Source organism: Pseudophryne corroboree, chromosome 1 (assembly GCF_028390025.1).
Source record: "Pseudophryne corroboree isolate aPseCor3 chromosome 1, aPseCor3.hap2, whole genome shotgun sequence".
NCBI classification, from domain to species: Eukaryota; Metazoa; Chordata; class Amphibia; order Anura; family Myobatrachidae; genus Pseudophryne; species Pseudophryne corroboree.
The window spans coordinates 402,736,523-402,754,579 of NC_086444.1; the positions used below are offsets into that span (position 1 = coordinate 402,736,523).

The following is an 18,057-nucleotide window of genomic DNA, read 5'->3' on the forward strand; positions in this document are numbered from 1 at the left end:
GTGCCTGTGGGGCTAAATGCAAGGGGTGTCCCCCCATGACTGCCTCTTCCCCCCCATGACTGCCTCTTCCCCCCATGACTGCCTCTTCCCCCCATGACTGCCCCCCCATGTTTGCTCTCCCCTTTATGTGCCCATGACAGCCCCCCCCGTGTGTCGCGCGCCCCCCCGTGTGTCCTCCCCCGTGTCGCCCCCCCCGTGTGTCCACCCCCCATGTGTGTCCGCCCCCCCCCCGTGTGTCCACCCCCCATGTGTGTCCGCCCCCCCCCCCCCCGTGTGTCGCCCCCCGTGTCTCCTTCCCCCCCCCTCCCTGTGTCTCCTCCCCCCCCCCTCCCTGTGTCTCCTTCCCCCCCCTCCCTGTGTCTCCTTCCCCCCCCTCCCTGTGTCTCCCCCTCCCCCCCCCTCCCTGTGTCTCCCCCTCCCCCCCCCTCCCTGTGTCTCCCCCTCCCCCCTCCCTGTGTCTCCCCCTCCCCCCTCCCCTCCCTGTGTCTCCCCCCCCCTCCCTGTGTCTCCCCCTCCCCTCCCTGTGTCTCCTCCCCCCCCCTCCCTGTGTCTCCCCCCCCCCCCCCCTCCCTGTGTCTCCTTCCCCTCCCCCTGTGTCTCCCCCTCGTGTGTACCCCCCTCCCTGTGTCTCCCCCTCCCTCCCTGTGTCTCCCCCTCCCTCCCTGTGTCTCCTCCCCCCCTGTCTCCTTCCCCTCCCCCTGTGTCTCCCCCCCCGTGTGTACCCCCCTCCCTGTGTCTCCTCCTCCCTCCCTGTGTCTCCTCCTCCCTCCCTGTGTCTCCCCCTCCCTCCCTGTGTCTCCTTTCCCCCCCCCCTCCCTGTGTCTCCTTCCCCCCCCCTCCCTGTGTCTCCTTTCTCCCCCCCCTCCCTGTGTCTCCTTCCCCCCCCCCCTCCCTGTGTCTCCTTTCCCCCCCTCCCTGTGTCTCCTTTCCCCCCCTCCCTGTGTCTCCTTTCCCCCCCTCCCTGTGTCTCCTTTCCCCCCCCCCTCCCTGTGTCTCCTCCCCCCCCCCCCTCCCTGTGTCTCCTTCCCCCCCCCTCCCTGTGTCTCCTTCCCCCCCCCCTCCCTGTGTCTCCTTTCCCCCCCCTCCCTGTGTCTCCTCCCCCCCCCCCCCTCCCTGTGTCTCCTTTCCCCCCCCCCCTCCCTGTGTCTCCTTTCTCCCCCCCCTCCCTGTGTCTCCTTTCTCCCCCCCCTCCCTGTGTCTCCTTTTCCCCCCCCCCTCCCTGTGTCTCCTTCCCCCCCCCCCTCCCTGTGTCTCCCCCCTGTGTCTCCCCCCCCCCCTCCCTGTGTCTCCTTCCCCCCCCCCCTCCCTGTGTCTCCTTCCCCCCCCCCTCCCTGTGTCTCCTTCCCCTCCCCCTGTGTCTCCCCCTCGTGTGTACCCCCCTCCCTGTGTCTCCTCCTCCCTCCCTGTGTCTCCCCCTCCCTCCCTGTGTCTCCTCCCCCCCCTGTGTCTCCCCCCCCCCTCCCTGTGTCTCCTTCCCCCCCCCTGTGTCTCCTTCCCCCTCCCTGTGTCTCCTTCCCCTCCCCCTGTGTCTCCCCCTCGTGTGTACCCCCCTCCCTGTGTCTCCTCCTCCCTCCCTGTGTCTCCCCCTCCCTCCCTGTGTCTCCCCCTCCCTCCCTGTGTCTCCTCCCCCCCCCCCTGTCTCCTTCCCCTCCCCCTGTGTCTCCCCCCCCGTGTGTACCCCCCTCCCTGTGTCTCCTCCTCCCTCCCTGTGTCTCCTCCTCCCTCCCTGTGTCTCCTCCTCCCTCCCTGTGTCTCCTTCCCCCCCCCTCCAGTATCTCCCTTCCCCCCCCCTCCAGTATCTCCCTTCCCCCCCTCCCGGTGTCTCCTTTCCCCCCCTCCAGTATCTCCTTCCCCCCCCCTCCTGTATCTCCTTTCCCCCCCTCCCGGTGTCTCCTTTCCCCCCCTCCCGGTGTCTCCTTTCCCCCCCTCCCGGTGTCTCCTTTCCCCCCCCTCCCTGTGTCTCCTTTCCCCCCCCTCCCTGTGTCTCCTTTCCCCCCCCTCCCTGTGTCTCCTTTCCCCCCCCCTCCCTGTGTCTCCTTTCCCCCCCTCCCTGTGTCTCCTTTCCCCCCCTCCCTGTGTCTCCTTTCCCCCCCCTCCCTGTGTCTCCTTTCCCCCCCCTCCCTGTGTCTCCTTTCCCCCCCCTCCCTGTGTCTCCTTTCCCCCCCCTCCCTGTGTCTCCTTTCCCCCCCCCCTCCCTGTGTCTCCTTACCCCCCCTCCCTGTGTCTCCTCCCCCCCCCCCTCCCTGTGTCTCCTTTCCCCCCCCCCCCTCCCTGTGTCTCCTTTCCCCCCCCCCTCCCTGTGTCTCCTTTTCCCCCCCCCCCCTCCCTGTGTCTCCTTTCCCCCCCCCCTCTCCCTGTGTCTCCTCCCCCCCCCCTCCCGGTGTCTCCCCCCCCCCCTCCCTCTTTCCCCCCCTGTCTCCTTCCCCTCCCCCCATGTCTCCCCACCCCATGTCTCCCCCCCGTGTGTCCCTCCTTCCTTACTCCCTGTGTCTCCTTTCCCCCCCTCCTGTATCTCCTTTCCCCCCCCCCCCTCCTGTATCTCCTCCCCTCTCCCGGTGTCTCCCCCCCCCCTCCCTGTGTCTCCTCCCCCCCCCCCCTCCCTGTGTCTCCTCCCCCCCCCCCCCCCCCTCCCTGTGTCTCCTTCCCCCCCCCCCCTCCCTGTGTCTCCTTCCCCCCCCCCCCCCCTGTGTCTCCTTCCCCCCCCCCCCCCTCCCTGTGTCTCCTTCCCCCCCCCCCTCCCTGTGTCTCCTTCCCCCCCCCCTCCCTGTGTCTCCTTCCCCCCCCCTCCCTGTGTCTCCTTTCTCCCCCCCCCCCTCCCTGTGTCTCCTTTCCCCCCCCTCCCTGTGTCTCCTTTCTCCCCCCCCCCCCTCCCTGTGTCTCCTTTCCCCCCCCCCTCCCTGTGTCTCCTTCCCCCCCCCCCCCTGTGTCTCCTTCCCCCCCCTCTCCCTGTGTCTCCTTCCCCCTTCCTGTGTCTCCTTTCCCTCCCCCCCATGTCTCCTCCCCCCCCCCTCCCGGTGTCTCCTCCCCCCCCTCCCTGTCTCTCCTTCCCCCCGTGTCTCTTTCCCCCCCTGTGTCTCCTTCCCCTCCCCCCATGTCTCCCCACCCCATGTCTCCCCCCCGTGTGTCCCTCCTTCCTTACTCCCTGTGTCTCCTTTCCCCCCCTCCTGTATCTCCTTTCCCCCCCCCCTCCTGTATCTCCTCCCCCCTCCTGGTGTCTCCTCCCCCCCCTCCCTGTCTCTCCTTCCCCCCCTCCCTGTGTCTTGTCTCCTTCCCCTCCCTGTGTCTCTTCCCCCCTCCCTGTGTCTCTTCCCCCCTCCCTGTGTCTCTTCCTCCCTCCCTGTGTCTCTTCCTCCCTCCCTGTGTCTCTTCCTCCCTCCCTGTCTCTCCCTCCTTCCCCCCTCCCTGTGTCTCCTTTCCCCCCCCTCCCTGTGTCTCCTACCCCCCTGTCTCCCCCCCTCCCCCCTCCCGGTGTCTCCCTCCCCCGAGTCTCCTTCCCCCCCCCTCCCTGTGTCTCCTTCTCCCCCTCCCTGTGTCTCCCCCTCCCTGTTTCCCCCCCGTGTCCCCCTCTGTGTCTCCCCCCTCCCTGTTTCTCCTTTCCCCCTCCCTGTCTCCTTTCCCCCCTCCTGTGTCTCCTTTTTCCCCTTCCCTACCCCCCCCCCCCTCCTGTATCTCCTACCCCCCTGTGTCTCCCCCCCCCCCCCCCCCCCTCCCGGTGTCTCCCTCCCCCGTGTCTCCTCCCCCCCCCTCCCTGTGTCTCCTTCCCCCCCTCCCTGTGTCTCCTCCTCCCCCTCCCTGTGTCTCCCCCTCCCTGTTTCCCCCCCGTGTCCCCCTCTGTGTCTCCCCCCTCCCTGTCTCCTTTCCCCCCCCCCCCTCCTGTGTCTCCTTTCCCCCCCTCCTCCCTGTGTCTCCTTTCCCCCCTCCTGTGGTCTCCTTTCCCCCCCTCCTCCCTGTGTCTCCTTTCCCCCCTCCTGTGGTCTCCTTTCCCCCCCTCCCTGTGTCTCCTTTCCCCCCCTCCCTGTGTCTCCTTTCCCCCCCTCCCTGTGTCTCCTTTCCCCCCCTCCCTGTGTCTCCTTTCCCCCCCTCCCCCCCCTGTGGTCTCCTTTCCCCCCCTCCTGTGGTCTCCTTTCCCCCCCTCCCCCCTGTGGTCTCCTTTCCCCCCCCCTGTGGTCTCCTTTCCCCCCCTCCTGTGGTCTCCTTTCCCCCCCTCCTGTGGTCTCCTTTCCCCCCCTCCTGTGGTCTCCTTTCCCCCCCTCCTGTGGTCTCCTTTCCCCCCTCCCCCGTGTCTCCTTTCCCCCCTCCCCCGTGTCTCCTTCCCCCCGTGCCTCCTCCCCCCCCCCCGTGCCTCCTCCTTTCTTTACCCCCCCCCCTGTGCCTCCCCATGGCTGCCTCCCCCCTCAAGGTCCCCATGGCTGCCTCCCCCTTGTGTATTCTCCTGGCTGCTTTCCCCCTTAAGGTCCCCAAGGCTGCCTACCCCCTGTGTATTCCCAAGGCTGCAGCCCCCCCCCCCCCCTCCCCGTGTCTGGTCTCCGGCACTCCTTGCATCTCCGGGATCATTGCTGGGGTTGCCGGTGAAAACTCTCATCCCTTCCGTCCCGTAGCGCAGCCGCCGGGCTTAGTGAGATGCGCAGTGTGTAGCTACTGGCTGGCGGGACTGCGGTGCCCTTCCCAGAGACGCGTGCCTGGAGCATGAGCTCCACTGGTAGCGCCCTGGCTATGCCCCTGGGCTCAGGGCCGAAGCCGGGGTCTGTGGTGCAGTGTTCTGCCCTGGACGGCATGTGCGGCCGCTGGGGGTTCCGGAGCGGCGGACCACAGTACGCCTGGAGGACCCACCACAAGACCATGCTGGCCTACGTTACTGCTGCCGTGATATGTACTGCCAGGTGTGTGCTCCTGTCCCTGCCGTATCTCCAATATAATAGCCCAGATCTGTCACTCTGTGACTGCTGTGGGCTGGGTGTGAGAGACCTGCTGCTGACCAAATGAGAGCTCCTGGCCACGCCCCGCGTTAGCCACATAGTCACAAAGTGACAGATCTGTGCTATTATATAGGAGATTACATTGGGGGCATTACTATATATGGTATATTTATTATACTGGGGGCATTACTATATATTTCTTTAACGTCCTAGTGGATGCTGGGGACTCCGTAAGGACCATGGGGAATAGACGGGCTCCGCAGGAGACTGGGCACTCTAAGAAAGATTTAGTACTACTGGTGTGCACTGGCTCCTCCCTCTATGCCCCTCCTCCAGACCTCAGTTTGAACCTGTGCCCGGACAGAGCTGGGTGCATTTTAGTGAGCTCTCCTGAGCTTGCTAATAAGAAAGTATTTTAGTTAGGTTTTTTATTTTCAGAGAGCTTCTGCTGGCAACAGACTCTCTGCTACGTGGGACTGAGGGGAGAGAAGCAAACTTACTAACTGCGGCTAGGTTGCGCTTCTTAGGCTACTGGACACCATTAGCTCCAGAGGGATCGAACACAGGAACCTAACCTTGGTCGTCCGTTCCCGGGGCCGCGCCGCCGTCCCCCTCGCAGAGCCAGAAGACAGAAGCCGGCGGGTTGAAGCAAGATGACGTCAAAATCGGCGGCAGAAGACTCCTGTCTAAATATGAGGTAGCGCACAGCACTGCAGCTGTGCGCCATTGCGCCCACACTAACGCACACACTCCGGTCACTGTAGGGTGCAGGGCGCAGGGGGGGGCGCCCTGGGCAGCAATTGATTACCTCCTGGCAAAAAGCAGCATATATACAGCTGGGCACTGTAATATGCATGAGCCCCCGCCATTAATTTTACACAATCGCGGGACAGAAGCCCGCCGCTGAGGGGGCGGGGCCTTCTTCCTCAGCACTCACCAGCGCCATTTTCTCTCCACAGCTCAGCTGAGAGGAAGCTCCCCAGGCTCTCCCCTGCAGAAGCACGATAGAGAGGGTGAAAAAGAGAGGGGGGGCACACAAATTTTGCGTAAAAACAATATATACAGCAGCTACTGGGTTAACACTAAGTTACTGTGTGATTCCTGGGTCATATAGCGCTGGGGTGTGTGCTGGCATACTCTCTCTCTGTCTCTCCAAAGGGCCTTGTGGGGGAACTGTCTTCAAATAGAGCATCCCCTGTGTGTGTGTGTGTGTGATGTGTCGGTACGTGTGTGTCGACATGTCTGAGAAAAGGCTCCCCTAAGGAGGAGATGGAGCTAATATGTGTGTGAGAGGGTGTCTCCGTCGACAACGCCGACACCTGTTTGGATATGTGTAAGTGCTAAGGTGAATTTATTGCACAAAAGATTAGAGAACAGACAGGAAATCTACCCTTGTCTGTCCCTATGTCGCAGAGACCTTCAGAGTCTCACAATGCTCACTATCCAAGATAATAAACACTGATATCGACACGGAGTTTGACTCCAGTGTCGACTACGATAATGCAAAGTTACAGCCAAAATGGCTGAAAAGTATTCAATATATGATTATTGTAATAAAAGATGATTTGCATATCACGGATGACTCATTTGTCCCTGACACAAGGGTACACATGTTTAAGGGGAAGAAAGCTGAGGTAAATTTCCCTCCTCTCATGAGGAAAAAGAGCGGGAATCTCCAGACAAGAGACTGCAGCTTTCCACAAAGAGTTCTCAGGCAGTATCCTTTCCCCACTAGGGCCAGGATGTGATGGGAATCTTCCCCTAGGGTGTCACGTTTGCCCAGAAGGTAGCCCTAGCTATTCTCAGGGATCCTGCAGATAGCGTGCACATTCTGGTACACTACTCAGACCGGCGATTGTGTCGGCATGGGTTTATAGCGCTGGGGCGGCGTGGACAGGTACCTTTATCAACAGAAATTGAGACCCTAGTATGTATAAATATATATGTATATAGAGTGATATGTATATATATTAAAGATGCTGTCTTAAGAGATATATATATATATAATCAAACATGCCCAAAGAGACATGAGTATACTGGGTCCTAGAGTCAAAGCTATGTCGATTTCTGCTTGACGTGTCCTGTAGAATATGCAATGGACAGATGATGCCAACTTAAGTGGCATATGGAAGGCTGAGGATTGTGTGGAGAAGGGTTCTCGGACCTGGTCTCCACGGCTATAGCTGGTAATTCTGATATTTTGCCTTATATTCCTGCACAGCCTAGGAAAGCACGTCATTATCAAATGCAGCTTTTCGAACAAAGAAACAAGAAAGTCCGAGGTGCGTCCTTTCTTGCCAGAGGCGGGGCCAGAGGAAAGAAGCTGCACAACACAGCTAGTTCCCAGGAACGGAAGTCCTCCCCGGCCTCTATGAAAATCCACCGCATGTCGCTGGGGCTCCACAGACGGAGCTAGGCCTGGTGGGGGCACGCTTTCGGAAGTTCTGCAACAAGTGGGTTCACTCCCTGTTAGATCCCTGGGCAATAGATATTGTGTTTCAGGGATACAAGCTGGACTTTGAGAAGAGGCCTCCTCACTGACGGCCCTGCCGGCTTCCCCCAACGAGAGGGAAACAGGGTTAACTGCAATTCACAAATTGTATCTTCAACAGGTGGTGGTCAAGGTTCCCCTCCTTCGACAAGGAGGGGGTTATTATTCGACCATGTGGTAGTCCCGAAACCAGACGGTTCGGTCAGACCCATATTGAATTTAAAATCCCTGAACATATACCTGAAAAGGTTCAAGTTCAAGATGGAATCGCTAAGAGCGGTCGTTACAAACCTGAAAGGGGGAGATTTTATAGTGACTCGGGACATAAAGGAGGCATACCTTCATGTCCCCATTTATCCACCTCATCAGGTGTACCTCAGAATTGCGGTACGGGATTGTCATTACCAATTTCAGAGGAAATGTTGGTGCTCCTGCGGAAGCAAGGTGTCACTATTATCACGTACTTGGACGATCTCCTCATAAAAGCGAGATCAAGAGAGCAGTGGCTGAACAGCGTATCCCTTTCTCTGGAAGTGTAACGGCAACACGGCTGGATTCTATATATTCCAAAGTCGCAGTTGGTTCCTACAGCTCATCTGCCTCTCCTAGGCATGATCCTAGACACAGACCAGAAAAGGGTTTATCTTCCGATAGAGAGAGCTCAGGAGCTCGTGACACTGGTCAGGAATCTATTAAAACCAAAACAGGTGTCAGTGCATCACTGCACTCGAGTCCTGGGAAGGATGGTGGCATCATACGAGGCCATTCCTTTCGGCAGGTTCCATGAGAGGACCTTCTAATGGGACTTACTGGACAAAGTGGTCCGGATCACATCTTTAGATGCATCGGTTAATCACCCTATCCCCCGGGGCCAGGGTGTCTCTCCTGTGGTGGCTGCAGAGTACTCACCTTCTCGAGGGCCGCAGGTTCGGCATTCAGGACTGGGTCCTGGTGACCACGGATGCAAGCCTCCGAGGGTGGGGGGCAGTCACTCAGGGAAAAAGTTTCCAAGGGCTGTGGTCAAGTCAGGAGACTTGCCTTCACATCAATATCCTGGAACTAAGGGCCATATACAACGCCCTAAATCAAGCGGAGACCCTGCTTCGCAACCAATCTGTGCTGATTCAATCAGACAACATCACCGCAGTGGCTCATGTAAACCGCCAAGGCGGCACAAGGAGCAGGGTGGCGATGGCGGAAGCCACCAGAATTCTTCGATGGGCGGAGAATCACGTACGAGCACGGTCAGCAGTGTTCATTCCGGGAGTGGACAACTGGGAAGCAGACTTCCTCAGCAGGCACGACCTCCACCCGCGAGAGGGGGGACTTCATCAAGAAGTCTTCGCGCAGATTGTAGGTCGGTGGGAACTGCCACAGGTGGACATGATGGCATCCCGCCTCAACAAAAAGCTACAGAGGTATTGCGCCAGGTCAAGAGACTCTCAGGCGATAGCTGTAGACGCACTGGTGACACCGTGGATGTTCCAGTCGGTTTATGAGTTTCCTCCTCTTCCTCTCTTACCCAAGGTGCTGAGAATCATAAGGAAAAGAGTGAGAACAATACTCATTGTTCCGGATTGGCCAATAAGGACTTGGTATCCAGAGCTGCAAGAAATGCTCACAGGGGACCCATGGCCTCTGCCTCTAGGGCAGGATCTGTTGCAGCAGGGACCTTGTCTGTTCCAAGACTTACCGCAGCTGCGTTTGACGGCATGGCGGTTGAACGCCGGATCCTAGTAAAAAAAAAAGGGATTCCGGATGAGGTTATTCCTACGCTGATAAAGGCTAGGAAGGACGTGACGGCTAAACATTATCACCGTATACGGCGAAAATATGTTGCTTGGTGTGAGGCCAGGAATGGCTCTACAGAGGAATTCCAGCTGGGCCGTTTCCTTCACTTCCTACAGTCGGGAGTGACTTTGGGCCTAAAATTGGGGTCCATTAAGGTCCAGATTTCGGCCCTATCCATTTCCTTTCATAAAAAACTAGCTTCTCTACCTGAAGTTCAGACGTTTGTAAAGGGAGTGCTGCATATTCAGCCCCCTTTTGTGCCACCTGTGGCACCTTGGGATTAACGTGGTGTTGAGTTTACTGAAATCTCACTGGTTTGAGCCACTTAAGACCGTGGAGTTAAAATATCTCACGTGGAAAGTGGTCATGCTATTGGCCTTAGCTTCGGCTAGGCGTGTGTCAGAATTGGCGGCTTTGTCATGTAAAAGCCCCTATCTGGTTTTCCATATGGACAGGGCAGAATTACGGACTCGTCCGCAATTTCTGCCAAAGGTGGTGTCATCTTTTCATTTGAACCAACCTATTGTGGTGCCTGCGGCTACTCGTGACTTGGAGGATTCCAAGTTACTAGATGTAGTCGGGGCTTTGAAGATTTGTGTAGCCAGAACGGCTGGAGTCAGGAAAACTGACTCGCTGTTTCCTGTATGCATCCAACAAGCTGGGTGCTCCTGCTTCAAAGCAGACTATTGCTCGCTGGATCTGTAACACGATTCAGCAGGCTCATTCTGCGGCTGGCTTGCCGCCTCCAAAATCAGTAAAAACCCATTCCACAAGGAAGGTGGGCTCTTCTTAGGCGGCTGCCCGAGGGGTCTCGGCATTACAGCTTTGCCGAGCAGCTACTTAGTCGGGTTCAAACACTTTTGCAAAGTTCTACAAGTTTGATACCCTGGCTGAGGAGGACCTTGTGTTTGCTCATTCGGTGCTGCAGAGTCATCCGCACTCTCCCGCCCGTTTGGGAGCTTTTGGTATAATCCCCATGGTCCTTACGGAGTCCCCAGCATCCACTAGGACGTTGGAGAAAACAAGATTTTACTCACCGGTCAATCTATTTCTCATAGTCCGTAGTGGATGCTGGGCGCCCGTCCCAAGTGCGGACTTCTTCTGCAGTACTTGTATATAGTTATTGCTTTAATAAGGGTTATGTTATGGTTGCATCAGGTTTGTCTGATGCTCTGTTGTTGTTCATACTGTTAACTGGGTATGTTATCACAAGTTATACGGTGTGATTGGTGTGGCTGGTATGAGTCTTACCCTGGATTCCAAAATCCTTTCCTTGTACTGTCAGCTCTTCCGGGCACAGTTTCCTTAACTGAGGTCTGGAGGAGGGGCATAGAGGGAGGAGCCAGTGCACACCAATAGTACTAAATCTTTCTTAGAGTGCCCAGTCTCCTGCGGAGCCCGTCTATTCCCCATGGTCCTTACGGAGTCCCCAGCATCCACTACGGACTACGAGAAATAGATTTACCGGTGAGTAAAATCTTATTATTTCTATTATACTGGAGTTAGTACTATATATGTCTAGCCTTGCCTCCAGAGTGCAAAGAAAAGGGGCTTTATAGTGTCGCCACGCCAGTAGTGTCATGTAGTCACTCCCACTTGTGCCATGTGGCCACGCCCCCTCACAACACATGACCACGGCCATTTTTCAGCACTCCGTACCCCTAAGAAAATATTTCTACTTGCACCACTGAACAAACCTAGATAAGTTTATGGGAATTATGTAGGTAGACTGATATATGGTTACTCAGTGGCAATATTGTGGAACCTTTTGTCTTTTTAACAGGCATATTCCTATCTGTAACACTTTTTTTTTTTTTTTTTTTTTTTTTTTTGTATCTCAGGGGTCTGAAGTTCATTCAGGTTTTATTACAGAGCATCTCTGATGGGGAACGAGATGAACAAAACCCAAATCTAATAAAGGTCAATGTGACAAAAGCTTATGAGATTGCACTCAAAAAGTACCATGGCTGGTTAGTTCAGAAGCTATTCCAGGTAAAGCCAACTTTTTTGCAATGTTAAAAGAAATTCTCCACCTAATCCTAAAATATTATTATTTGTAGTATTATTATAATAATAATAATAATAATAATAATAATAATAATAATAGTCACCATTTATAAGGTCCCATGAAGGGACAGCAGCATTTAAAAAAAGAAGTAGCAGAACATGGACCAATTCTGTGTAAATTAAGTTTGTGCCTAGGAGTTTAAGTAGAGAAAACAGGATTAAAACCGCTGAAGTATCATAGACAAAGGAGGTATGGAAACCAAGCAAAGAGTCCAGGAATCTGAAATAGGACCTAGTGAGGTTGGTGACATGGATGGTGAGAGTAGGAGTACACAAGGGATGAGGATCCTCCTTCGGAGTGTTTATACTCTTAAGAGAGGGCTGTGCATCAGAGAGGGTGATACTAGGTGGGAGTGAAAATAGGTAATCCAAGGGAAGTGAAATGGCAGACTGGGCGGGAGATGGTGTGGAAGAAATAAGGCTAGAGATAGAGAGGAGTAACTAAGGGCTTTTATAGGTAAGGTTGAGGAGTTGAACTGAATTCTATAGATGCTAGCGAGACAGTTTAGTGACAGGATGGGGTAGGCTGATGCAGAGCTTTGAGAAGAACAGAAGATGATCAGTGATGTTAATGATGGCATGAAGTAGGCAGCAGTGGGTCAGATGAAGACCATAGAGGAGGAGGAGGAGGTTGGGTTAGCCAAGGCGAGCGATGACAAGTGAATGGATGAGCCTTCGTTTTGTCCGAGATATGTTACGAATGTGGAGGTGGCATGATTGGAAGGGAGACTGCTGGAGAAGTCGAGGATTAAGCCCACACACCGCAGATTTGTACAATAGAAGAGTAGTGTTGTTAACCAAGAGGATCCAGTGAACATCTCCTGGAGAAACTCCCCACTCTTAGTTGACAACCACTACCCTTCTATTGCAAAAATCTGCTGTGTGTGGGTTTAATCCTCGACTTCTCCCTCAGTCTCTTTTCCAATCATGCCATCTAAGGGGACATTGAAGAGGTGGGGTAGAAGAATTTTTTTCATTTACACCTATTTAGTCTAAGAATACACTGGGGGCATCCAAGAGAAGATAACACAACTGCAGACACAAGAGTTGGATTGGCCAGAAGAGGAGAAGTAAAGTTTTGTCATCAGTAGAGTATTATTGCCAGCTAAAAAAAACTGATTAGGTCACTGAGGTAAGAAGTGTACTGGAAGAAGAGAAGACGGCTTGGTGGGCACCTACGAGAGTAAAGGAAGGGTGGAGGTGAACTTGGGTAGAGACAGAGAAGAGAGAGTTACAAGATACTATTGACTCCAAGTTGGATGGACTGTTTTGTTTTATTTTCCCTTAAACTTCTATTGAGGTTATCAAAGCCCCTCGCCCATGAGCTTTCCATTTGGAAAAAGGGAGGGGAGGGCTTTGATAAAAACCCACTATCCGTTTCCAAAAAGCCCACCAAGCATTAGTTATCTCTTGCTCAGACAATTGTCAGCATTAGGAGATTGGAATATTACAGGAAGATTTCTTTTTTTTATTCTATTACTCCTACTGCTTTCATATATGTTGATAACCGTATCATCCTTGGAACAATAATTAATTAGACATTACACTCTATAAGTTGTTTCATAAACAGTCATTTATAGTAATGTGTTTGTGTCTTAATGTTATTTCTCTGACTTGCTGTTATTTTTAGATCAGATGGTAGTTTCCTTTTCACTATAGCTGGTACTTTTTTGTGTACTAAAGATGCTCATCTGCATGTATACTTCCTTTTCCTGTGTATGAAAAATTGTTTTTAATGTATAAGCAATAACATCTCTATCCTGCCATTCAGGCTGCACTCCTCGTGGCTCCATATAAGGATGATTTCCTTAAGGCCCTTTCCAAAGGACAAAACGTGAAAGAGGAAGAGTGTATAGAGAAAATCCGTCAGTTCTTGGTCAACTACACCACCACAATTGAGGCAATATACATTATGTACAACAAGATGAATGCAGAGCTGGACTACAAAGCCTAGCAATCCTAAGGACTCCTGCTCTCATTGCTTTTGGCTACCGCTCAGGACAATAATTTGTTTTTGTCATTGTCTCCAGAAGATGTTCACTGGATGCTTAGAAGGTCCAAAACCAAAGTAACGTAAAGATGAATATAAGGATATGGTGCCCACCTGTAATATGTCGAATACCCTCTACCTTAGCAGTTACGTTGGTAACTTTCTCAGCATTCATCAGACATTGGGCCGAATTCAATTAGCAACAGTACCTATACCGCGGGCTTGTAGCCTTGGACTTTAATGCCTGGAGCTATTCAGTTCATTTCCTCAGCAAATGCACATTAACCCATAGATACCCGATTAAGTGCCTGGAGCTATGGATTAATGTGCTCGCAGCAGCCACTGTAAGTGCAGCTTGCTACAAGCCCACGGTAACTGCTGCGGAAAATTGAATCCAACCCATTGTCACCACCTTGTGTTTTTCCTATAAAAATCAAAGCAAAATTCTGAACTTCTTTATTAGCGTAACTTCTACAAAACTACAATAATTGGATTTATTTTACAATAGAAGTGTCTTACAATGAGGTGAACATGATGTTTACCCTTGGAATTCTAGTGGGTTATATTGAACATCAGCAGGTTCTTCATATAGTACAACTAAGGGATTGACTGCAGTAATATTCCTGCCAAAGTGCAACAATTTATTTACTCCATCTGGGAGCAGTTTTGGCTTGTATTCTAAATGGAATGTGATGCTAAACACTGATAAGGAAATTGTAATTCTATGAGCAACACAGAGGCTATTGCATGAAAATAATACTGCATTTTCTTTTTCTTGATTTTCTTCTGTCTGGAACACCACAAGCTGAGCTATTACAATTTTCAGAACACTACCGAACTTGGTAGTTTGGTTGCTTATGACCCAGTCTGACATACAACCTGTACTCCACTCAGTGGATCGCAAATATAACTCTAAAGATTGGTCATTGGCATATTTGCACTGTAGACTAATACGAACAGTCTATACAAGAACATTATATAAAATGCATAAATACATGATAACAAAATAAATAGAAGAAAACGAATGACGTATCCCACATTACTGGGCGCTACATTAGGGCTCTGTTCATGATGGGAAGAACAGAGTATAGGAAGGGAACCGTCTAGAGTTACCAGTGTGGATGCTCACTGTGCGTAGCCAGAGAGTGCATTTGGTTAAAACCAGAATAAATCATACATTTTCCCATTCAGTAGTATTATTCACTTGGTTTTTTTTTAGCGAGTATGTGTCTCCATACTCTAGTTGGCATAATGCAATAGCACTTAATATCTAACTAGTTATAGTGATGTAAAAACAATTGTTAGTGTTTGGAATAGGATACATTTTCTTGAGGATGTGAAGTAACTGACCTATGTCTAATCAGAATACTTCCAAAGAACAAAGCACAGGCATTATCTGCACTTCTAAACATGCCTGTCCGGGACGCGGTCACATGACTGCCGGCCGAGATCCTGCCTGTCCGACTCCTTCTCGGAGTGTGAGATTCTTTCTAATGGTAATAACTTGTCTTGATCCTAATTACTTCATGGATATAATTTACTCCAAATAGTGACACTCTAATAAATTAAATAGTGTGTATATAGCTCTTACTGCACTTGTCCATCTCAGGACATGCGTTGCAGAATGATCATATAGTGCTAGTTTAGCAGGGTGTTATAAAGTACGCTGTCCGGTATGTTTCTAAGTACTCACTCCATTTTTTTTTTCTTCTGAGGGATCATGTAGTATACTGTCCATCAAAATCCAATAATCCCAGGTACGGAAAACTCAAAGTGCCTTATTGCTTCCATAAACCAAGTAACAAAATACAATTATTACTAATGTGCCTTATATTTTTCTCCAAGAATAGTAATATTACATTGTCAATATACAATATTTAGAGAGTATTTAGAATTTCAACCTCTGGGACCAGTGTCCCAATGTTATTATTGGCCTATTTATCATTTTGCATTTTCTTGCGGGCCCCATTGTGTCTGTCCCTGTTTCAGCTATATGACCCTTCTGTGCTTATGCAAGCAAACCATTTTACTGTATGTTATAAAGAATGTGAACCTAATTGTATTGTATGGAATTAATGTAAAGGAGAAGAAAGTCCATAAAATGACTAAGGGGGTAATTCCAAGTTGATCGCATCAGGATTTTTTTAGCAATTGGGCAAAACCATGTGCACTGCAGGGGAGGCAGATATAACATGTGCAGAGAGAGTTAGATTTGGGTGTGGTGAGTTCAATCTGCAATCTAATTTGCAGTGTAAAAATAAAGCAGGCAGTATTTACCCTGCACAGAAATAAAATAACCCACCCAAATCGAACTCTTTCTGCACATGTTATATCTGCCTCCCCTGCAGTGCACATGGTTTTGCCCAATTGCTATCAAAAATCCTGCTGCGATCAACTTGGAATTACCCCCTAAGTTGTAAAGCAATTAGGTGTTCTATTCTTTGATACATGACAGATATTGCACATCAGTGAATCTTCTGAATAGAGCGCATAGCCCATTAGGATGCTTTCATGCAAAATTCATCTGCCAGTAAGTGAAGAAAATCTGTTTCTAGTATGGAAGCTAGGGCACAACCTTACAGTCAAGATCTACTGACAACAAAGAATTGTGTGTTGGGTGAAATTTACTAAAAATAAAGTACAAAATTCTGCTTTTGGTGCAGCGAGGCCTCCTTTGGCAGTGTCTGTCATTGCACTCTCTCTCCTATTGAGGTGGGCTTATTGCAAATATGTTGTGTTGTTGATGTCCCCCTGCAACTTGATGAATATCATTGGGACAATCACAGAGGGGTCAACAACACTGCCGCCAAGTAAGAGGAGAGCAGCTCTGGGCTACTTGGAGCCTTTGGTCTGACACCTCGCCAGAGGGTAAATCAGAGTTTGTATTTAATCTGATCTCTGTGGGCTCTGCCCAAAACTATACTCTTATGGGGGGTTTTGAGGGAATTCATTAATGGTTCTACACTATTTATCAAATGGGTGTATCTTTTAGGCTACAGATGTAATATGTTGTTCTGATGTCTGTTCATCAATGTTAAACACTAACACCATTGACCAAATTGCTTGTTTTTAAATGACCTTGTTAATTTAAGCAATAAATTATTTTTGATGTTAAGCTTTAATTTTTTTTAATTTTTTTATTTTATGCTCTTTCATAAGAATTGATTTAAAGCGATAGATTTCTTGTTGGATTACGTTTTCTATACATGCATTGAACACAAATGTTGATGCAGAAACAATATGAACTATAACTTTTGGGTTAGGTTTACTAATGGGTCATTTTATATAAATAAAAAATAAAAAAAATATTTAAAAAAAGAAACCTGTATGTGCAATCAGGGTCAGTCCTGATTTCTCTGTAAGGCTCTTGAATCCATTAAACCCCACATTAAAGGGATGTTGATGGTGGGGGGAGATTTTAATTGGGCCCTGGAGCCTCCTACAGATATGTCCACTGGGGCTCCTCGTTATTCTCTTACAGAGGCGAGGAGGGTCAGGGCAACCCTCCATGAATTTCAGTTGGTTGATTCGTGGAGAAAATTGCATCCAGCAGAGAGGGATTACACATTCTACATCCACCCCCCCCCCCTGCACAATGCATATTTACGTATGGACTATTTTTGCGTGTACTCTTTTGCGTGAATCTAAACTTATAGCTAACAGTATCATGCCACTACTCTCTGACCTCCATTCATTCTGACCAGGTAGGCTTTGTCCCAGGTCGAGAGGCCAGGGATAACACGATAAAGATTATAGATCTAATTCATCACGCAATCTCAAATAATATCCCTATGGTTTTTATATTGACTGACGCGGAGAAAGTGTTTGATAGAATTGACTGGGACTTTATTGAGGTGGTTTTGCGAAGATGGGTTTGGGTGAAACATTTCTTCATCAAATACTCTCCTTATATACAGCTCTCCATCGGTACAGGTGAGGGTCAATGGGATCCTTTCTAAGGTGATCCATATTTCTAACGGACTGTGGCAAGGATGCCCTCTATCCCTGCTGATTTTCGTGCTTTGTATGGAGGCTTTAGTGAGGGCAATTAGAGCTAACCAAGATGTTTCTTGGATAAGACTTGGCTCACAGGAGTATAAACTCGGACTCTGCGCAGATGACCTCTTAGCGGTCGTTACGATTCCAATGATTTCCCTTCTGACCCTTATGCAGGAATTTCACAGTTTTTACTAATCTCTCCAACTTCAAGATTAACTATCCTAAATCGGATGTCCGGCATGTCACTGCCTTGCGTGAGAGAGCTTCAGTCCTTATTAACTCTTTCCCTTTTAAATGGAATTCGTCACATTTACAGTACTTGGGTATACAGTTCCCACATGGGCTTGACAAGCTGTTCTCCCTAAACTTTGCCCCTATGCCTAATGGGATTCATTCAGATCTGTCACATTGGCTTCCACAGAAAATGTTGTGGCTAGGCCGTATTAATGTAATAAAAAATATACTCCTTTGACTACTTTATTTATTCCAGACGATTCCAATAAATTTAACCCCAGGTTTCCTTTCTGCACTACACAACATTTTACGTGATTTTGTTTTTGGAGGGAGAAACCCGAGATTTAAACATCAATTACGTTTTTAGGTGAAGATCTCTCAAGGTTCAGCCTATAACTAGTCAGCCTTGTTGAGCAGGATTCTGGAGTGGTCGAGAGATCCGGGGAGCAAACAATGGGTGAAAATAGAATCACTCTCCACTAATTTACACCTCAATTTCTCTTACGTCCTAGAGGATGCTGGGGACTCCGTAAGGACCATGGGGTATAGACGGGCTCCGCAGGAGATAG

General features: G+C 50.7%; 1 protein-coding gene across 1 annotated transcript in view; it reads left to right on the forward strand.

Moving 5' to 3' along the window:
* GLTP (glycolipid transfer protein) overlaps positions 1–16,370 on the forward strand; it is a 110,750-nt gene extending 94,380 nt beyond the window's left edge. The window contains exons 4-5 of the mRNA XM_063913230.1: positions 11,040–11,190; positions 13,037–16,370. Of these exons, the coding sequence (XP_063769300.1) occupies positions 11,040–11,190; positions 13,037–13,219 (334 nt within the window). The 3' untranslated portion in view covers positions 13,220–16,370. The remainder of the gene's footprint in view (positions 1–11,039; positions 11,191–13,036) is intronic.
* Positions 16,371–18,057: the final 1,687 nt, after the last annotated feature.